Source organism: Eulemur rufifrons, chromosome 8, assembly GCF_041146395.1.
Source record: "Eulemur rufifrons isolate Redbay chromosome 8, OSU_ERuf_1, whole genome shotgun sequence".
Taxonomy (NCBI): Eukaryota; Metazoa; Chordata; class Mammalia; order Primates; family Lemuridae; genus Eulemur; species Eulemur rufifrons.
This window is the reverse complement of record NC_090990.1, coordinates 31,993,457-32,015,830: the sequence shown is the minus strand read 5'-3', so window position 1 is coordinate 32,015,830 and position 22,374 is coordinate 31,993,457. Positions and strand designations below refer to the sequence as shown.

Here is a 22,374-nt window from a genome sequence, read left to right as displayed (position 1 = left end):
GTAGTCACAAAAGCCCACCCTGTTTCTAGGTCAGGGTTGAGGACATAGACTCCCTGTCTTAATGACAGATATGTCAAAGTCACAGTGTAAGTATGGCATGTGGGATGGGAGATAGTGTTGCAGCCACCACTGGAAAATATAGTCTGCTGCAGTTGGCGTTAGGCTGAACCTGGACAAGGGAGAGGGAGCAGTATTCTCACAGGCAGTGTGCATTTTGAGCAATGGCATCAAAATATCTGGAGGTGGCAATGGGAGTTAGTGTTTCAGGGTAAACTCACGTATACCTGGGGGAAAGTACTGCCATGCCATTTAGTAAGAAGCTGAGACTCAGAGAGTTTTAATAACTCATCCAAAGTTATATTGCTAATAACTGGCAGAACTAGGAATCAAATCCAGGTTCATTTGACTGCTGAGCACTGAACATACTGCCTTTCTATGAGGCATGGGCTGTTGGGTGTGCCATAAATATACACAGCATATGCCATCCTAACATTTACTTGTGTCCTAGGTACTTGGTTCACCAGCTATGGAAGAGTTGGTCAGTTGGATAAAAAGTTAAGTAGTATTTATATGTCAGACTTTCTCTCCCCCATCTTCTAGAATGTCATCTTTACAGCTTCATCTCTGTTGGGTGTTAGAGGAACAGCAGGTGGTTTGATTTGGTTCCTAATCTTGGGAAATAGCCTATGAGCCTTAGGCCCACAGGGTAACAGGTCACCCAGAGGTCTGGTTAAAGGTCTGCTCCTGCCCACCTCATGGTGAGGCTGCATAGGCTGGATGTGCTGGTGCTGGCTTGGAAGCTCTGGGTTTTCTGGAAGTTGCAAAGCAGTCTGCTCTTCCATGTGCAGGCTGAGCTGGGTTCTACCCCTTTAGCCCAACCACTGCCCTGCCCCTCTGTGTCCACTCCATGGTCAGGGCCCTGATAGGTGGTGTATGGATGGGCAGAGACACCATAGCAGCTGTTGATGCCTCTTCTTTCCTCTTTGAAGGATGCTGCTGCCGACGAGGGCTACTTCATCTATTAAACCCAATACACTTGTCGCAGCTGCTAAGCCCCCGTAAGCCGCCGGGCGCCGTGTTTGTGATGGGACTGACAGTGCATGGAGGAGGCTGATTATACACGATTCCATTTCGCGGGCCCAGCAATGTAATTTCACAGGGCGATCAGCGTTTGCATGTAATAGCAGGCTGTGCTGAGGTGTCAGAATATTAAAGGCGCTAATGGCAAAGCTCCCTGTTACACAGGGGGCCACCCGCCGCGCCTACAGCAGGGCTGTGCGGCAGGCCCGTCGCAGATGGCTGGCCACTAAGCTAATGGGGCAGCAGCCAAGGCAGGCAGAGCCACGAGAGGGGAGAGCCAGCCGGGAACAGCTCAGCACCTGCTTCCCTGCGCATGGAAATTACAGCAGCCCAGGGGAAGGGAAATGCGCGTGCCTGCCTGGCACAGGGCTGGGCTGGGCTGGTGTGCTGGGCCAGCCTCTTTCACCTCAACTCCACCCGTCCTAGTGGCTCAGCACCAGTACCTGCCCTGTACAGGATCCAGGAGCTCCTCAGTCTCTGCCGGCCACGCCTTCTGGCCAGGAACCCCCAGAGGTTAGGTGCTGACTGCACCGCTGGGCAGGTGGGCCCTGATGGCTGAGGGAGGTGCAGCTGGAGAAGTGGCACCCTGAGTTTGGAGCCAGCACTGGGAAAGAGGCTGAGGCACAAGCTTGTGGAAAGAACTATAAACAGATTCCTGCCCCGTACTGATCAAGGTCAGAAAGCTTCTGGGCCCCTTTCCCCCCACACCCCACAGGCTGTCAGGAGCGAGCAAGGGAGCAGGGAGAGGGAGCAAAGGGGTGGACACAAGGCCCACTCGTGGCCACTTTGCTGTTGGCATGTGGAGTTGGGAGATGGTGCCTTAAGATGTGGCTCCTTCTCTCTAAGTTGGCTGCCCCAGCCACACCCAAGCCCTTGTGCTCGCTCCTACTATGCTCCTTTTGCCCTTGCTGAGACTTCTGCCTGGGATGTTGCATTCTCCTGTCATCTGTCAGACCCTCCTGATCCTCTAGTACCACTCCCTCCAGGAAGTTTTCCCAGCCTCCTGCAAGCCCACGTGGCCTTCTTGTCTTCAGTGTCCCCACTGAGGGCAACCCACAGGGCTCAGCCTCCCTGATCCCCCTGCTCTGACAGTCCCTGGGTGCTGGCCTTGACTTCTCAGCTAGAATCTCTAGACATAAACCATATCACCTTGCCCTGAGCTAGACTCCCAGGAAGGGCTCTCCTAAGACGTGTAGACAGATGTAATCTCTTAAGGAGGACATGTGGAGGGAGCAAGGAATGAACGAACAGGCAGAGTCACCTGAGGGAGAGTCTGATGCATGTGTGGTATGCCGCATATATGTGGTCAGGCCACGCTGTGGTCTACATATCTGAGGGGGAGGGGCATGGGCTTTAGCAGTGAGTGCCGGGGTGGTGGTGTGTGGGTGCAGGTGCAGGGGGGCAGCAGGTGGGAGGATGCAGACCATACGTTGGCAGGAGCACGGTTTGCTGTAGGACTCTGTGTGTTCTCTCGGTGGCTGTGTCTGCCGCTGTGCCTGAGAGGTACTTGGGATGACAGGAGCTGGGGGAAGCTTGAAGTGCTGGGCCCTGGTACTGTGCCTTGGGTGGTTCCATGAAGCTGGTGGTCATGTCTGAAGGTTAAGCACTGCAGGGGTGTGTGTCAGTACTTGGGGGAGACGTGCCAGGGTTCTCAGCAGGGGCAGCGGGGGGAGAGCCCAGGCTGAAAGAGAGCAGTTTTAATTAACCATTTTTAATATCATTTTGGACTTTGGCTGGTATGTGAAGGCCCCGCTGGAAGCAGCATTTGTAAAAATTAAATCCCTCTTATTAGGAGCTTGGCAGACCCATGTGCACACGCCACCCCTCCCCCCGCCTCGTACCCCCCTGAGGAAGTGCTGGATGAGGCCATGTCACGGTAGCAATTGGTTATCACGCCTTATCTGGGAATATGAAACTGTGCGGCATGACACCCACGGCCGCAGTGGAGACGCCAATTCATCTCGCCCTCGCTCTGACAAGCTAGACTGCCCTTCCTGAAAGGCATCCGTCAGGCGGGACCGGGCTGCCGCCTTGCCTGGCACCTCCGCTTTCCTGCCAGGGGCTCCAGCTTGCCCTGGCCCAGCCTGGCCCTCCTGGGCTCTGCTGCCCTCCATCCCCCTCCCACTCTGTGCAGTCTGCAGAAGATCTTGGGGAGTCATAATTACAATAATAATCTAATCATGGTGACGCGTGGGGCAAGCATCTAATGTTATCTGAAGTGGTCTTCCCGCTTAGCTGCGATAAGACTCGGGATGACGTGCAGATAACGTTGAGCTGCCCTGTCCCCGAGCTGCAAGCAGAGCGGAGGGGCCTCAGCAGCCCTGCCGCCCGCCCGCCGCTTTAAGCCGGGAAGCGGCAGCACCTGCTAATGCAAGTGTTTAATATTTGATGGGCTGGGATAAAGCAGGATCACCTTCGAATTGAATTGAGTGTCAGCCGAGAATCTATTACTGAAATTCGGGTGTGATTTGACAGCAAAGTAGACGATGTTATTCTTCACTAGTTACTGCAATCTTCTCCCCGACATCACTTAAATATTTTTTTCTTTGCTTGAGTAAACACACATTATCCTTCTTTTTTCCCGCTTCCTTCCCTTTTTCCTTTTTAGAGGGGGAAAAAAAACCATCCAGCTCGCCTTCTCCAGGCTGATAGAGTAGATTGTTATTTCTTTATTTGTCCTATTAAATGGAATTTCTGATCGTTTAATCCGGCCTTTGTAAGTGATTTTAAAGTACTTGAAAGGCGGCCGCCACTGCTCTCTGGCCCACTGCGCTCCAGCCTCAGCCCTGACCAGGCTCAGCAGCTCCTCCAGCTGTACACCGCCCACTGGCTGCTTCCCTTGCTGCCTGCGTCCCGCTCTGCCCTGGCTCTGCGCCAGCGTCTTCTCCCCTGTCCTTGAGCCTCACACTCAGCCCCGATTTGTGGTTTCAGCTGTGACCTAGGAAAAGGTTGGCTGGGAAGTTGGGCTGTGGCTGGTACCTCTGTGGTCAAGGAACATGGCTTTGAAGGGTGCTGAGGTTTCAGGACACTGGCCTCTAGCCTTCTCGTACCCACGGTGCTGAAGGATTAGTTCCTGCAGCTGGGAAGGAAGGGCGGACAGAGTCAGTGCCGTGGACCTTAGCACAGACCCTGTGCCCAGCCTCCTGGCTTGTGTTTCTGACACGGTGCTGGGCCCGCTCCCCTCTGTTAGTGGGATGGGGACCTCCTGGTCCTCACAATGAGCTGGGGCACTGCAGTGCCGGTCTGACCATGGCTGGCAGTCACTTTGGTTCCATCACAGGACGCCTCTCCCCACAACTTCGGGAATTCACCTAAGCTTCATTCTCACTGATCACTGTCCTTCACACCGTCCTGACCCTGGGAGAAGGGCAGCCTGCTGTTTAGGGACTTCTAAAGTGAGAGGGTGGGTAATGTTTGAAGATTCAACTAGCTGCCAGGCCCACTGGTAGAAGCTCAGGACTTTGTTAGCAGGCTAAGCAGGAATTAAATCCTGTTTTGCCAGTTCATGGCATTCTAAGCCATGTCAGTCTCTTCTTTCTGGACCTCAGTTTCCTCATCTGTGACGTGAAGTCAGTCATGCCTGTAAGAGAAAGTGCTGTCCCCTTCCTGCCATGTGTCCCTCAGGTGGAGGTTGCTGGCAGGTGGGGGTGGGTAGGGGATGGAGGGGGGCAGTGGAGTGCTGGGGGCCTGAGCAGATCGATGCCCCCAGCACTTCCTTCCCCAACCCCAGGAAAACAATTAAGTACAGATCGATGGGTGGCCGCTTTGAATATGCATAAGTGAGCACTTGACCTTCAGCAGAGCATCTGCTCCCCCCACCACGCGTGCATACACACACACACACACACACATACACACATACCCTCATGCCTCATGTACTCCCCTCACGGCTGCTTGAGTTGAGCAGGTGACCTTACTCCACTCCTCAGCTGAGCCCCCACGTGGCACAGAGAGCCTTCCACAGCCGGTCCTGCTCAGGGCCCTTGCTTTAGTATTCCTATCTCTGGAGTGAAGTTTGGATACGCTGGACTCCAAGGTCCTTCCTGAAGCCAGTCTTGGTGACCAGTAATGCCATGGGGAGGGAGCCCAGCAAAGTGCTTGGAGCTCTGGAGAGGGGGGAATGTAAGGGGCGTGCATGGTGAAGGGTGCCCTGGTGAGAGGAGGGCTCCTGCTTAGGAAGATGCTAGTCACTGGGAGCTCTCTAGAGAGGAGCCCTGATGAGGGGTTCCCCGTGAGGGCTGGGGACTCGGTTGGGGAGAAGCTCTGGAGAAAGGGAACTCTGGAGAAGGAAGGAGCTTTCTGCTGGGGAGTGGAAAGGGGACCCAGCGAGGGGACTCTCACAAGGTGGCATTATGAGAGTAAGCCTTTGGTGGGAAAATCTGGGGGTGGGGGGAGACCTGGTGAGTAGGGTTGTTTCAGGGGTCAGGGCCTCTGTTAATCACTCTTGCCTCCTGTCTTCCAGGCTTACAGCTTCGCCATGGGCTGCTGGCCCAAGAATGGACTTCTAGACATGAACAAGGGCCTCAGCCTGCAGCACATAGGTCGGCCCCACAGCGGCATCGGTCAGTCCCTTCGCATATCCCCCTGGCAGCTCGGTCAGTCCCCTGCCCGCCTGCCCCAGCCCTCTGGCACACAGAGGGGTTCCATGGCTCATATACTGCCCCAGCAGGGCTCTCTCCATAGCTGGGGAGTGGGAGAGGGGTGGAGTGAGGGGATTACTGAACAGGACCACTGGAAAGCACCTCTCAAAACAACATTTCAGAGGAGGTTGGAGTCTTGGCTTTGGGTGAGTCACAGGTGGCCTTGGATTCAGGCCAAGGTTCCCCCCTCGCTGGCTGCATCCCTAGTGGGCAGTGTCCTCATGGGGTGGGTACGTGTCAGCTTACCCAGCCCCCATGGAGCTGGAGGAGGCTGTTTAATATTGTTTCAGGTCTGTGGCCACTAAACTGGACGATCAATGGGAGTTAAGGAGATGAATTATTTAAACCTCACCAGCTTTTAATTAGTCGGGGTCCTTCTGACCGATGGCTCCGTCCACAGGGTATTGACTCCCCCTCAGGAGCAGCAGCCTCCATTGAGCGGTGCCTGGGTTGGGAGGGGCCACTTGGGGTACCAGGTGGGGATACACCCTCAGGGGGATTCCTGGTTGGTAGGAGACTGGAGTGGCTATGATTCCAGAGAGTTGGAGGCTCTGCTAGCTTCTGATGTATCAGTATGAATGTGTGTCTGTCTGAGTATTTGTATGCCTGCATATGTGTGACACCATTAGCTGTATGTCTCTAAGAGTGTAATTCGTCTATGATTATATTAATACATACCTGTTTGAAGGAGATGTGTGTATGTATAACAATATATCCATATTTTTATGAGGGCATGTGTCTGTGTAGGGAAGCAACCACCAGCCTGTGTGTATCTGTCAGAAAGTGTATCTGTTCGTTTTTGTGTCTTATTTTGTTTGCATACGCACATGTGTGCATACAAATGCTTTCAAGTGGGGTACTTGACCAGGCATAGACTTTGTTCCAAGTGGGGAGGAGCTAGGGTATTCCTGGGTGATGCTGCAACATTGTCACAACCTGTGTACCTTTGGGTAGGTATCCTTATGGGGGACTGGAGAGATATACTAGAAGGACTGAAGGACCTAGGAGTAGCCCCTTTATTCCACAGACCTTCACTGGTGCCTAGTGGGTGCTGAGCATGCTGAGTAGAAGTTCCTGTTCTCAGGGAGTGCACATCCTGGAGAGAGGCAGAGAATGAAACAGGTGCTTGCCACCCAGGGGACTAAGGGCTATGATAGAAACACCTGCATCTCCGCAGAGGAGGTTTTCCCTGTCCTCAACTGCCAAGGTAGCTTCTGCTTCTTCAGTTACATCTCACTGACTCTTGGGATGCCCCATATCATTCTTTTTGGGACATCCCAAGGCTCTTCTGAGGTCCAGGGGAAAAGAGGAAGCAGTCAACAGGCCTAGGGAACTGGGGGTACTCCACTGGAACTGCTGTTCCCCCCGATAGAAGTTCTCCATGAAACTTAGAGAAGACACCAAACCCAGCAAGGTGATGTGCCTGGGAGGTCAGCAGGAAGTTTCCTAAAGAAGAGAACACTTGAGTTGGGGTCTTTGAAAGATGAATAGGAGCTTGCTAGGCAGAAAAATGTAGGGGTATTTTAGGTAGGAAGACTGTGTGTACAAAGACCTGGGGGCATGAGGCCCAGTGTATTGAGAAGACAAGTCCAGACATCCACAAGTAGTTTCCTGTGACTGGAGTGGAAAAATTTGGGTTAGGGAACAGCTAGAAAATAAACAAAAACATAAGCAGGGCCTTGAATGCTGCATGGTTAAAGGGTGTAGATTTTTCCTGAGGTTTTGAGGAGATGTAGGAGGTTTGTGAGCAAGAGAATGACATGATCAAAGCTCTGATTCAGAATCAATGAGATAGTTTGTGCTACACAAAACTAGTTCTTAGTAGGTGCACAATAAATGCATATGGATGGATGAATGAACAGGTGCATGGGTAAATGAATCCATGAAAGAGTGATGGAAAAGGGAGGGGCCAGAGAGAGAGAACCAGTGGGAAGACTTGCTTTGGTCCAGGGGAGAAGGAACTGCTAGTCCTTGAGTCTGGCTGGTGGGAGGGAGAGTGGGACTGTGTTAATGGACCCTGCACAGCCTTGATCTGGGTGTCCTGCTTCTGTGTGTCTGTCCCAGGGAACCCCTTTGTGAGAAGATACATTGACACACTCTTGGTTCCTCTTGAGACTCAGTGATGCCCCTCCTGTCTGTTCACCGGTTGCTCCTGGGTTAGGAGCCCTGAGGTAGCCCCTCTTCCTTCAGAGAAGAAGGTTTCTCCACCTGGGTAGGCCTAGTGGGGCAGCACAAGATTTTGAGTGACAATGGAGTAAAGGCTTTGGAGCCACAGGAAGTTCTGGCTCCACCACCCAGAACCCTGTGACGTTAGATGAAGGACAGTGCCACCTTCCTCTCAGGGTTGGGAAGGTTCAGCAAGTCACCTGTGTAGAGAGCTTGTGCAGTGCCTGGCACATAGTGGGTGCTCAAAGAGCTCCCTCCTCTCGTGCCTTGCCAGCACCAGGGGCTCCGTAGGGGGTTCTTGGCACTTGGTCTTCATAGTCTTTGAATGAAGAGGGCTGCCCTGCCAGCTCTGGCTGCCTCTGAGGTGTGGGTGAGGGTGCTTGGAAGGGAGGGAGGATGCAGGGCATTAATTGGGCTGGGAGAGGCGGGGAGGGGAGGCGTGGGTTTTGAGCAGTGAGGTTAATGGCCCTCGCACCAAAGAGACAGCTTTAATGAGCTTCAGCTGGCGGTGCCCCGAGTTACTGTGCGTGCTAAAAGGGTCGCGCTGTAAGAGTTTGATGTGGACTGCTTCCCAGCCCTGGGGTCAGGGGTCAGCTCCTGTCACTGGCCACTCAGGCTGGTCCTCAGTGACATGGTGCTAATTAACTGTGTGAGGAGCTGCCAGCCTGGAGTGGGGAGTGGTATGTATATTGGTGGGGGGTGAGGCGCATTGGGTGATGCTGGGCGAGGGTTCTGCAGATCCCACAGCTTAGCCATCTCCAGCATCTGCTTGGTTCCTGCAGTGCCATGGGAGTGTGGCATGGGTGGTGTGGAGGTACCGGGAGAGCAAGGAGGCAGGCTAGCTGGAGTGTTGGGGTGACAGGTGCGGGGCAGGGGATCAGTTGTAGAAGGGGAGAGGGCCAGCTGGCATGGTGGTGCTTGTTGGGATGAGATGTTTGAGGGGGGGTGTGGGAGTGTTTGGGGCAGGGGAGTGACTTGGTCAGAGTTGGGCTTCAGTCAGTGCAGTCAGGGAGGCCAAAAGAAAGGTACAATAAGGTAAGCAAGAGGTCATGGTTAATTCAGAACCAGGGCAGTGGCTGTGGAAATGGAGGCCAGGGACCAGGCAAACTTTCATTCAATACACGTGACCTTGTACCTGCTGTATGTCAGGAACTGTGCCAGGTGCTAGAAATGTATTGGTAAAGATGACAGCCACAGGGCTCACAGGTGGGCTTCTCCTTGGGCACTGAGGGAGAGAGGTAGGGTTAGGGATGGCCAAGGAGGGTCCAGAGGCGGTGGAGTGCTGGGCAAAAAGGCTGGGAGGCTTGTCAGTGTGGCATCTGAGGGGAGGGACACTTCCTCCTAGGGTAATGGATTGGCCTTGGCAGCCTGGTGAACAGGGTGGTGCCGGAACGGGTTGTGGGTGAGAAAGGGCTATGTGTTTAGAGCTGCTGACTTCCAGGACTGCCAGTGGGCACCGTCAGCATCCCGGGTTTGGAAAGGACCCTTCTGTCATTTCAGCAAAGGGTCAGCAAAGCAGTCACAATATTTTAGGGCACTTTATATTAACTAATTTAATTTTCACCACAGTCATGAAGGCAGGCATCATCATTCCCATTTTATAGATGAGGAAACTGAGGCTAAGTGACTTGCGTCAAGTCACACAGCCAGTTGAGTTGAGGAGCCAGGATTCAAACCCAAGTCCATCCGAGTGCAGAGCCTGTGTTCTCATCACTGTGCTGAACCATGACGTACCTTTTTGGTGTCAGGCTTTGTGCTACCAACAGAGATGATGTGGAGGAAAACAAGCTCTCTTCCCACATTTCCCTCAGCATCATGTGAAACACACAGGCCTTGACAAAGCCTCAGTTGCAGCAGCTGAGGAAGAAGGGAAAGGCGGCGTTGCCACCCCTTCACCCTCCTACAGTTGCCATCAGAGCCTGGGCCCTGCAACTGTTGGCATCTGACCTCCTTCTGGCCCTGACAGTTCTTTGTGATTTCAGTTTACTTTCCACCTCTTGGCCCAGGAGAATTCTGCCCATCTTCCAGGGGCCGCCTCCCCTGGGAATCTTGCCTGGCCCTCCCAGTGTGAGTATACCGAATACATACTTGGGCCCGATTATAATTTGTTGGAGGTAACAATCTGGCCCTTACATACTTGGGTTCTCTAAGAGCAAGGCCTGGGCCTCCTCCTTTCTTTCTGGAAATCTGCACAGGAAATGTCAGTAAAATCTTAACTGTTATTGTGACATGGAGGCCCCAAAGACTGCTGGTTTTACTGGCTGGGAGAGTAACTGCAACCTTTCCTGACGCCCAGCTGTGTGGTCCTGCCCTCAGAGCTTAGCCCCTCTGCTCCAGGACTGAGGAGACCCCTCTGAGGCCTATGGTGCAGGTGGCACGGCCAGAGACCAAGTGGACTCTCACAGGAGTGTGCCACCCAGGATAGTTTGGCAAGAGAGCTGGGCTGGCAGGAGGCAGGGTGGGGGCTTGGCCCCCGGGGGGGCAGTGCTGGCCTGTGGTCTCCCCTGAAGGAGTGGGGTGTCTATCAAGAGTCCAGTCAGAACGCATTAGCTCTGTGACACGGATCTCATTAGTGCCCGTGAGAGGTGTCACTGCGGGAGAATCCTCGGCTCAGGGAGACGCTTGTACCAAAAGGAAGAAAGGACAGTGACAGCCTTTTCTCTGCCGCCTCTGCCGCCACGCTCACTGGGCCGCCCGCCCTCCTCCTCGTGGGGGGGTGGGGGTGCTGGCTAATGAGCTCGTCTGCAGTACAGCTTTGCCTTCCCCTCCTTGAAGTTTCCCAGGTCCCTCTGAAGACCTCAGGCCCAGGATTAGCACACACCAAACGCCAGCCCCCCTCTTGCCCAGCAGGGAGTTCCTTCTGATCACCCTGCTCCTGCTACCATAGGCAAGGGAAAGGGGGTGGTGCCAAGACAGAGCCACCGTGGCCTGGGGGGAAGGGGGCTTACACACCTGGGAAGCCTCAAGCCCCTCTGTATCCCTTGGCAGAGTGACCATGGCCACCTCTAGCAGAGGGATTTTGCCAGAGCTGCAGTCATCTCCCCTCCTCTTCCCCCATGACATTTCCTAGCCTGGCAATATCCCCCTCCCTGTTGTTAACCCCCACACCCAAGGCGGGGAAGACTGTAAGGACTCTGGCTGGGGGTTCAGCAGGTAGCACTGAGATCTGATAGGATGTGGAGCTTCAGAATCCGCAAGATTCCCAGTGTCTGGGCTTTGGATGGCCTGAGGGTGATGAAGGACTGATGTGAAGCCCCTGCAGACCTTGATGTCCCTCTCCCCATCTGTCCCAGAGAGGTTCCCCCACTACCTCCAGCTATGGCCATCTTCAGGGCCGGGAGGGAGGAGTCAGTCCAGCTGCCTTGTGGGGAGGGCGGGGTGGGCAGAGAACACAGCTAGAGTGTTTGCTTCCCCAGCACCAGAGCCCGCTCCCATCTAGCTCTCTCTGGTGTGGCCCTGAGAAAGTGAGAAGCCAGAAGGATGGATGAGATAACTCCAGGTATTGGCAGGGTCTGCACTGCCTGCTTGGGTAGTGCTTCAGGAGAGGGTTGCTGGCTCCTTCCTCCCTGAGCTGACCCCCTTAGAGCCCCAGGGACATCTGAGGAATTGGTTCTGCCAGACACCAGGCTCTAGTCTTCAGTAGCAACTACAGATGGAAAAATGGATGGATGGATGGTGAGCTGATGGACAAATGGATAGAGGAAGGCTGTGTGTGTGTGTGTGTGTGTGTGTTTGGCCTGTGTGTGCTGATGCATTGGGAAGTACAATCTTTGTTTCCCTACCTTCCTAGCCCCAGGCCCCAGCCTGGCCTCCCCTTGTCTCTCTCTGTATCTCCTGTCAAACCATCGCAGACGTAAATGACAAAGAAATCAGAAAGACAGATCAATGCCGGCCAAATTAGCACTTGCAGATAGACTGTGCGGGGATGTCAGCGCCCTGACCCCTGGTGATCTTGCAGCCTCCGCTGCTGATATTATGCAAATTGCATCCATCTGGCAGGACCCGAGTGCTGGCTGCTCCTACTCAGAGGAGTAATGGGCTGGGGGGTGGGTGGGAGTGTTGGAGCAAGAGTCAGTGGAGTGAGTGTGTGCATGTGTGTGCGTGTGAGAGCATGCGTTTGAGTGTGTGTGAGGGCGTGCGGTCCCACCGAGCACTGGAGCACTGGGCGGTGATTGAGTGATTGACAGGGCAGATAAGGGACTGCATTGGATTCCTTTGGGCTGGGGGATTAGGAGCAGCCACAGATGGGAGATAACCAGACTTCATTTCAGTTTATTTTCCTCCTTATCCCCTCTCCCCACCTTCACTCCCGAAAAACACAATCTCTGTAGTTTGCGTTTCCATCAATATTTGCAAGTCATTACCACTGGTTTAAGGTGAGAGACAATGTCAGGGCCCAGACCAGGCCAGCCCCTCCCCCAGTCCCCAACAGGTCTGCTGCTCTGAGCATGAGTCCCTAGAGCCCCTCCCCCAGGCCCACAGCACCCATGGCCATCCACACCTTGTGGGCCAGCCCTGCTACCCACCTCACCTGAGCTAGTGCCACCTGACACTCCTTAAGCTGGGCCCTAACCCTCCACCTGAAGCTACTTGCATGACATCCCTGTCCCACAATTAGGCTCCAGCATAGGTGCTTCTGCCCCTAGTATTATCTGTGCCCTCTGGGACTGCTTCTACTCCTCTACAGCGTTCTGGACCCTTCCCCACAGCTCCTCTCACTACTGGACCCACTCCCCAGCTGGGGAAGGTGGGGCCTGTGGCTAATGGACAGGGGAATTTGTTTGGTCTGATCTGAGTCACACCAGTATCATTCTGCATTTGCTGAGTGCCAGGTATAGCACAGAGGGCTCTGAATCTGTTATCTCATTGAGTTCTCAAACCCTGTGATGGGGCTGTCATCTCTGCTGTATGTGAGGACACGGAGGCTCAAGAATGTTGTCATTCACCCAGAGCTACTCAGCAGGAGAGCTGGAATTTGAACACAGATCTCTCCTGGTCTAGGGTTTGAGCTCTTAACCACCAAGCCCTACTGCTTCACTGCTGTTCCACCAGCCGCAGACACGCTGACATATCACCATGCCTGAATCCGTTTAAGTGAGCCTTCCTTGTGCAGGAGGCAGGCAGGTTCCTTCAGCTCCTAGCCTGTGAACATAGACACTAACCCAGACCTCCTACTAGGCAGAACCAGCCTAAGCCAGGCAACGGGACAGGAGTCAAACAGGTCCTGCCCTCAGGAGCTGCGTGGCCAAGACAGCTGGGCTGTAGCAGGAAGGACACACAGAGGACAGAACGCACCCAGCGGCTGAGGCAGCCCAGGAGCGTGTCCCAGCATGCGGCATCCAAGCCCCTGTAGCTCCGAGAGGGGCTGATGCAGCTCAGGCCAGCCAGCTGCAGTAGCTGAGGGTAGAACTGTCTCAGGGGCCCCTCCAAAACTGGGTCCCTGCTGTACCCTCCCACCAGCAAGGTTGGGAGCTGGGAGTGCTGGGGACATGTCCGGGGACACGTGTGCAAGGGGAGCTTGTCCTAATGAGGAGAACATGGCTGCTAGTTAGGCAAGGGGCGGGCGGGGAGCCGCAGAGCTGATTGAAGGCAGGGGCAGGGGTCAGACAATTAGGCCCAGATCCTGCCGTTTGATGTGAGTTCTGAGGCCTCAAAGCCTCCCTTCAGCCGGCTCCCTCCACTCCCTCCTCTCCCTCCTCTTTCCTTTCTTCTTCTGCCCAAAGGCAGGAAGGATGGAAACGCTTACACTCACTGTTACTATTATTAAACCCTGCGGCAGGCCAGCCAGACCCCAGGACTCCTGCCCACAGGGGGCACCCCAGGCTCCTAGGAGGTTCCTTAGGCCCCAGAGGGGGCATCTGGCCAGAGGCCAAGGCCAGGCCAGCTGGGCCCCAGGGCAGGGTAACCTGCCTCTCTGGCTTCTGAGGCAGGAGAGTGAATGGGGCTGCCCAGTGGGAATTTGGGCTCTGGGCTGTTGGGGCCATATCCCAGGCCTGCTTTGGCTATTGCCTCCTGCAGGCCACTTAGTTCTTTTCTGGCCTGTTCTGCGGGTGGGGGGTGAGGGTGTGGTTCATTCACGCTCATATCTCATCACACAAATAGTCATCTGTAGCAGTCAAGTCCAAACCTTGTCCCACAAGATGAAGATACATAGAGCCACACAGCCCCACAGCACTGTCACACACCCCAAAGCAGAGCCCTCCCCCCCATCAGATGTCATAGCCTCACATACCATCACAGGGTCCCATACTCTAGTCAGACCCACAGGGGCTTGCACAAAAGCCCTGGCTGTCCCCTGCCACAGGGCCCTAGGAACTAAGCCCAACTCCAGAACAGCTGGAACAGCAGTTGATCTTGCGTCCAGGGTTGGAGAGGAGCCCAGGGTGCCATCCTAGGAAGTAAGCCCAGAGAGCCGGTACTGACCAGAGTGGGAGGAAGCCAGATTGGGGGGGCTGCGGGAAGAGGGAGGGTGGGAGCAGAGATAAATGTTAGCTCATTTCTTCCGTAATTAGTTACTCCCTCATCCCCGCGTTGTAATTGTGAACAAGCTGTAATGTTTAATTAGTCTGTAAATGAAACCCCAATTTCATAATGGCCTGGCTGACAGGGCTAAGTGAGCAGGGGAGGAGGTGGAGGGGAGAGGATAGGGAGGGCCTGCAGGGGGAGGGCAGGCTGTAGGATACCTCCTTCTCAGCCCCAGCCTGGCCCCTGTGGGGGGAGGCTGTGTGACTGGGTCCAGTCCTGCACTCTCTCCACTGGCCCTGCTCAGCAACGGAAGGTGGGGGTGCCTGCCTCCCCCTCAGTTCTCTGATTGGGATGCCTCCGTCACAGCCCAGCCCAGATGCTTCTGGTCGGAGAAGCGGACTGGATGTGCCCAGCAAGGATGCCGCCTTCTTCCTAGAGACCTCTGCTCCCACCTAGCACCTCAGGATCTGGTCCTACACACCTAAAGGAGCCAGTGTGTGGCTTAGGCCCCTCCCCCTCCCGTCCCCTGCCAAGGGGAATCTGCGCTCTGTGGACGCCCAGGCTCCTCACACCTCCCTGTCCGTAGGTGCCGCACCGCAGCCTGTGATGAACTGGAGCTGCCGCAGGGGGGAGCCCCCGGCCCCGCCGCTGCCTCATTGGTCTCTCCCTGTCTCCCCCACAGCATCCTCACCGCCTGCACACGCCCCCACCCCGCCTGCCGCAGCCATAAATCTCAATTTACAAGGGCGGCTCTGGTGGGGGAGGGAGGCAGCACCGCTAATGATGGCTCCTCAGCCGGATTTTTCATGTTGCACAGTCATAAATTTTTAAGAACAGCATGGGCAGCACGTTAGCGAGTTATCGAGGCTGCCTCCGTGGTGGCTGCCTATCTCAGAGAGAGAGGGCAGAGACCAGGTAGGGGCAAGGAGGTATTTGGGACAGGGGGACAGGGCAGCTAGATGGGTCTTAAGGCAAGGGTAAGGCTGGCCCAAGCAGACAGCTAGGGTGAGAGTGAGCCTTTATACAGGGCGAGGTCATGCTGCCAGAGCAGGCAGGAGCCAAGGACAGTCACTTGGGGGGGATCAGGCATGTAGGCATACAGACCTTGGCGTTTGGGAGCCACTGATGGATGCCTCTGCTCCAGGACTTGACACCATGATGTACAGGGAGCCTGGAGACATATGGATTTTCAAAGTGGCCACTTTGAATAGAATTACAAACCCTGAGCATGTGCACAGTGAGGACTCTGCCCGGCAGAACTGTACTTGGCTCAAAAACCAGGTGCATTTTAGGTTCTTTCTCAGGAGCTGGGTTCCCTGGCATTGTGGAGGGAGGGCCCACAGAGGGAGCATACCTCTGGAGCCAGGCTGACCTCATTCTGATTAAGGCTCATCCCTTCCAGGTTGAGTGGCCCTGGGTAAGTCATTCACTGTCCTGGGCCTCTGTTTCTTTCTCTTTAAAGTAGGTTTGGCCAGGCTCGGTGGTTCACACCTGTAATCCCAGCAATCTGGGAGGCTAGCCTGGGCAACATAGCAAGACCCTGTCTCTACAAAAAGTAAATAGTAATAAAGTAGGTTCAATGATAGCTCCTAACTCCCAGGCTCACTGAAAGTAAGTACAATAAAATCCTGAGTACATATTAGCTCCTTTGTCTATTTAAATCTCTAGAAAAATTTCTGAGGGAAGTGTGTGTCTGGGGAAAAGATTTTTGTGGGAGATGGTGAGGTGTTCACTTTGTTCAGTCACTCTTTCACAAAGTACTTGCTGAAGTCTTATGGGTGCCCGGGCCAGGACTGGGGCCTCAGAGATGGGGAAGTTCCTTACTAAGAGGTGAGGTGAGCACTTTTGCCTGAGGGAGGTCAGTGTTCTCAGCCCTGTGCCTGGTTCCACCACAGGGTTGAGGGGCCAGACCTAGCCCTGTCCTTCCATGGAAACACCAAAGCCTTTAGGCTGCTCACAAGCCCCCAGGCCAGGTGCTCACCTGAGTTCCCTGATCCATCCTATTAAAGGTTGAGATCTTGATCACCTCAAGGGTGGGCGGGAGGAGCAAGTAGGAATCGAGGAGTCCTTGGAGGAAGAGGACCCAGCACCAGGGACAGCCTCCGAAGGCCCACAAGCACAAGGTCAAGAAATCAGAAGTTACTCCAGTCAGCAGAAGTAGTGTGAGTGTGTGTGTGTATTGGATGCTGTGAGTGAAAATCCTGATGACTCCATGGTATCCATCAGGACTAAGGCTGGTCATTAGGCAGAAGAGAGTCCCCATTCCCAGCCTTATTGGCTTAGGGGCAATCCCTGTGCACTTGGACAGACTCACAGCCTCTGTCCTCTGCTGACTGCTCCTGCCCCTTCTCAAGCCACTCACCTCCTGCTCCCTACACTTGGGCCCTTCCCTCATCTCCTGGAACCTGCCAACTTTGTCTCACCTCAGAGCCTTCTCACATGGCCTAAGTAACTCCTGCTCATCCTTCAGAGCTCAGTTCCAAGTTTGCTTCCTCAGGGAAGCTTCCCCAGACTCCTAGACATGGTCAAATCGCCTTCTCCTTGTATACTTTTACACAGCACCCTGCACCCCCTTTATAGCATTTAACCACAGTTGTAATTAAGAAATTACTTGCTTGAAAGTTGTTTAATGCCTCTCTCCCCTACTAGATTGTAAGTTCCTTGAGGGCAAGAACTTATGTCTGTTTTGTTCAGCTTGTATCCCCAAAGCATAGCACAGTGTCTGACATGTATGGGCAGATAGTAAATAAAATGTGGTGTTTTAAATTGAGTTGAACTGAGCTGAGATGGCCCTGGCCCACCCCTGGGTGCCAGGGCAGGGGGAGGTGGCCAGGGAAGTGCCTGGAGCTGAGGTGGTTCCCATTAGTCCTCATGATTAATTCACAGCCACACAGTGATGGAGTGGGCTTGTCCCCAGTCAGCGCCTCCGCTGGGGCCCACCTGTTAGCGACAAACAAACAAAGGGGATAAATAATGCATTGGGAGCTGAGCCAGGCAAGGCGGCGGTATTGAAATTAATAGGGATTAGCTGAGCAGCTTGAGGATGAAATATTTACCAGGTGGGACTGGGCTTAGGGAGGGCAGCCCCCCTTCCCAGAGTCCCCAGGCATTACTAGGCCCTTCTCCAGGGCATCATTGGCTAGGACTGGGAAGTCCCAGCACCACCACCACGATCTCTGGCTGTCTTGGTTTGCAGGACAGGCTGGCCAGAACGGTGAAAGCTCAGGCCCCAGCCAGTCTCCTGGCACAGTGAGTCTTAGGGAAGCCAAAGTGCCAGGAAGGAAGGAGGCTGAAGCCTGGAAGCTGGAGACAAAGACCATGATGGATTTTCAGGGCCTGGGCATGTTGAGGCTTTGGGTGGCAAGTGTTAGGGCTGGAGTAGGTTCACCTGTGCTCTTGCCCCTTTACCCTCCCCTCTTCCTCCAGTCCTTCCCTCCCGTCCACTCAATTCATATTTCCTGAGGGCCCTGTGTGGATAACTGGTGCCCTCAAGGGGTTTGTGGTCTAGCAGGAGGTGACAGAGAGGCAGTTGTGATAGGGGGAGAATTGGGTGCTGTGGAAGCACACAGAAGAGGTTCCTAGTGCAAAGATGGGGTGGACATTAGGCACCCCAGAAGAAACGCTGGTGAGCTTGGGCCCTGAGGGATGAGGGGGTTGCCAGGAGAGAAGTGAGGAGGAGTTTTCCAGGCAGAAGGCAGGGTATGTGAAAAAGACAAGGGGCAAAAGAGCCTGAACTTGTCTGTGTAATGGGAGATCGGAAATGATGAAACCAGAGGACCTAACCAGGGCCAGATCCCTAGCATTTTATAAAGGGGTTTGGGTGCTGTCCTGAGCAGTGAGGAACCATTGGATGTTGTGTTGGTTGTTTTTAATTTTTTTGTGTGTGTGTGACAGAGCCTCGCTCTGTTGCCCTGGGTAGAATGCAGTGGTGTCACCGTAGCTCACTACAACCTCAAACTCCTGGGCTCAAGTGATCCTTCTGCCTTAACTTCCCGAATAGCTTTTTACCCCTCCCACCCTCCTCCCTTCTTAGTTTTAATGTCCATTACACCACTTTATGACCATATATACTCCTCATTTAGTTCCCACAGGTGTGCACCACCACGCCTGGCTAATTTTTTTTTTCTATTTTTGGTAGAGACAGGGTCTCGCCATGTTGCTCAGGCTGTTCTTGAACTCCTGGCGTCAAGCAATCCTCCTATCTCAGCCTCTCAAAGTGCTAGGATTATAGGCGTGATCCACCATGCCTGAGCTGTTTTAATTTTTGACTCCTAACTTTTTACTTTGAATTAATTTTGCATTTGTAGGAAAGTTGCTGTATATCCCTTACTCAGCTTTCCCTATTGTTAACATCTTACATAGTAACAGTACAATTATCAGCACCAGAAAATTAACATTGGTGCTATACTTTTTTTTTTTTTTTTTTTTTTTGAGACAGGGTCTTGCTCTGTCGTGCTGGCTAGAGTGCAGCGGTGTCGTCAGAGCTCACTGCAAAGTCAAAACTCCTGGGCTCAAGCAATTCTCCCACCTTTGCCTCCCAAGTAGCTAGAACTACAGATGCACGCCACCACACCTGGTTCATTTTTCTATTTTTTTATAGTGATGGGGTCTCACTCTTGCTTAGACTGGTCTCAAACTCCTGACCTCAAGCAATCCTCCTGCCTCGACCTCCCAGAGTGCTAGGATTACAGGCATGAGCCACCACACCTGGCTGGTACTATACCATTAACTAAAGTAAAGGCCTTAATTCCACCAGTGTTTCCATTAATTTTCTGTTTCAGGATCATTGAAGGGTGTTTTTTTTAATTTCAATAGATTTAGGGGATACTAGTGTTTTTTGTTACATGGATGAATTGTATAATGCTGAAGTCAGGGCTTTTAGCGTACCTATCACCAGAATAGTGTACATTGTACCTGATAGGTAGCTTTTTATCCTATAGCCCCCTCCCTTCTTAGTTTTCAATGTTTATTACACCACTTTATGACCATATATACCCCTCGTTTAGTTCCCACTTATAAGTAAGAGCATGTGGTACTTGTTTTTCCAAAATTTCTGAGATACTTCACTTAGGATAATAGTCTCCAGCTCTATCCAAGTTGCTGCAAAGACATTATTTCATTCCTTTTTATAGCTCAGTAGTACTCCATGGTGTGTGTGCGTGTGTGTGTGTGTGTACACACCACATTAGCTTTACCCACTCATCAGTTGACGGGCACTTAGGTTGATTCCGTATCTTTGCAGTTGTGACTTGTGCTGTGATAAACATTTGGGTGCTGGTGTCTTTTTTATAAAATAACTTCTTTTCCTTTGGGTAGATACCCAGTAGCAGGATTGCTGGTAGGTCTACTTTTAGTTCTCTGAGGAATCTCCATACTGTGTTCCATAGAAGTTGTACTAGTTTTCAGTACCAACAGCAGTGTTTAAGTGTACCTTTTTCTCTGTATCCACGCCAGCATCTGTTATTTTTTGACTTTCTAGTAATGGCTAGATCTGTTAGGGGTAAGGTGGTATCTCATTGTGGTTTTAATTTGCATTTCCCTGATGATTAGTGATGTTGAGCATATTTTCTTACATTTCTTGGCCATTGAAAGGTTTTAAGACAAGGGAGTGAAATGACCAGACTTGTGGTTTAAAAGGATACCACAGAGAAGAGATTAGGAAGGGTAGTGCTGTCCCCTAGGTGAGAGATGGTGGTGGCCTGGATCAGGTTGGTGGTAGTGGGAATATGGGTGTAAAATTATTGGAATATATGTGGTAATTAAATACCCAGGGAGTGGATAAGTTGGCCTAGGGAGAGAGTAGAGGGTAAGAAGGGAAGAGGGCCAATGACAGCGCTGAGCAACACCCACATCTAAGGAGCGTTCAGAGGAACTGAGGAGGATTGTGTGGAAAGAGAGCGCGGGAAGGAGAGCTTCAAGGAGTGAGTAGTCCACTGTGTCCATCACAGCCAGAAAAGCTTCACTCCACAAATCATAGGGATCATTAGAGAAAGCAGTTTTGGTAAAGCAATGATCAGATTGCAAGGTGGGAGAAGAGGAAATGAGACCTTGAGTGTAAACTACTCTGAAGTTTGCCTCTAAAAGGGAGGAGAGGTTGGGTACTAGCCACATGGAAAAGGGGTTAAAAGGAGACTCATTTTCTCCCAAGATGGGAGAGATTTAATGTATCTACGTGCTTATGTTAAAGAACCAGTGCAGAAAAAAAACTGGAGCTGTGTCAGAGAGAAGGGGGAGTACTGTAAGGGCCCCGAAAAGGCCCGGGTTCTGATTGGGACACCATCCAGGTGGAGTGGAGGTATGGGCTTAGGAAGTGACATCAGGATTGGTCCCCTCTCGTGACAGGGTGGAGGAGAGGACTGGTACAGATGCAGGAGGGTGGCTTCTGTGAAGGAGGAGACAGAACTGTCTTTTTGAATGAGCAAGGGGGTTGGGGCCATGTTGGGGCAGAGGATTTGAGATTTGTGGAAAGTAGAGAAACTTGAAATTGTCACTAGGGATGAAAAGAGGGAGTGCACACTAATCAGGAATGTGGAAGATTGGCTGGGCAGTTTTATATACGCAGCTGAGGCTGATGCCTCTGCTCTTGTAAGTGGCACTAGTCTATGAGCTTATGATTTTCTCTAGTCACACTCTGTCTAGGTGCAGGCATAGAGAAGCAGAGTTGGGTTTTTCCAGGCAAGGGTGACAGAAGGAAAAGGGAACAAGAGAGTTGAAGATATTGACAAGAAAAGGATCGATCGAAATGATGGGCTGTGGACTCCAAGCTCCAAAGGGAGGTATGTCAGTTATATTGCTAGGACAGAAATGACTTGGTACATATCCACTATGTAGTTTCTCTTCTTTCTTACTAAATAGAACCCCTGTATAATTAGGGACATCAGTGTGTACCCAGTTAAAAGACTAGGCTGGGCATGGTGGCTCACACCTGTAATCCTAGCAACTCGGGAGACTGAGGCTGGAGGATAACTTGAGACCAGGAGTTCAAGACCAGCCTGGGCAACATAGTGAGACCTCCAGCTCTAAAAAATAAAAATAAAAATTAGCTAGACATGGTGGCACACACCTGAAGTTCCAGCTATGCAAGAGGCTGAGGCAGGATGATCGCTTGAGCCCCGGGGTTTGAGGCTGCAGTGAGCTATAATGATGTCCCTGCACTCCAGCCTGGGTGACAGAGAGCCCCATCTCAAAAAAAAAAAAAAAAAAAATACTGCTTTTTTAGTTTCTCATACAGCTAGGTAAGCTAAGTATAGCCATGTCTCTGAGCTCTGGCCAGTGAAATAAAAGGAAATGTGTTATGGGGGACCTCCAGGAATGATACTTAAAGGGAAATAACTCAGCTGGGAAGTATACTATTCTTGCCTTTCCCATCTTCCTCCTTCCTTTTTCCTGAAATGTGGATGTGATGGTTGGAACTTTAGCAGCTTTTTTGGACCATGAAATAGTCTTGGGATTGGAAGCCACATGCTGAGAATGGCAGGGCGGAAAGAAGGAAGCAGCCTGGGTCTGATGACTCTGTGGAGCTGTGGGGCTCTCAGTCAACCTACATTGCACCTTTCTTAGTATAAACACCTTTCTTAGTAAAGTTTTATTTTCTTCCCTCTCTGTTTTCCTGTGGGTTTCAGTCTAAACTTGACTCTTAGCCTTTTTAGTAACGTGGCCTGAGATACAGCAAGAAACAACTTGATCAAATGTTTCAAGAGAGCATAAAAATGGTTACCGACTTCCCAGCCTGACATAGCAGCAGCCTTGGCCCTCTGCCTGCCTCCTCCCTTCAGTCAGTTCTACACTGTGAGGTCCATTCCTTACATCATTCACCTTCCTGCTTTGTATTCTGTATCAGTTAGTATACTTTCAGCTGTAAGAAAAAGAAATTTCAATTTAAACTATCTAATAAGAGGATTTACTACCTCACAAAAGAAATTTAGAGGTAAGGTGATCCTGGGGTTAGTTAATTCAACATCTCAGCAATGTCATCAGGGACCCAGATTTTTTCCATTTTTCTGCTCTTTTATCATCAGCATGG

General features: G+C 52.4%; 1 protein-coding gene across 9 annotated transcripts in view; it reads left to right on the top strand.

Annotated features, from left to right (window-relative positions):
• The window catches only part of ERI3 (ERI1 exoribonuclease family member 3), a 128,972-nt gene that overhangs the window by 96,207 nt on the left and 10,391 nt on the right, over positions 1-22,374 (top strand). For 5 of the 9 annotated variants that reach the window (XM_069479844.1, XM_069479846.1, XM_069479843.1 and 2 more), the window contains one exon: positions 5,543-5,642. The exons of 2 other annotated variants lie outside the window; for them this stretch is intronic. In XM_069479844.1, coding sequence (XP_069335945.1) covers positions 5,543-5,642 — 100 coding nt within the window. Of the gene's footprint in view, positions 1-5,542; positions 5,676-22,374 lie in introns of all 9 variants that reach the window. 2 more of the 9 variants (XM_069479838.1, XM_069479837.1) reach the window with 1 other exon arrangement.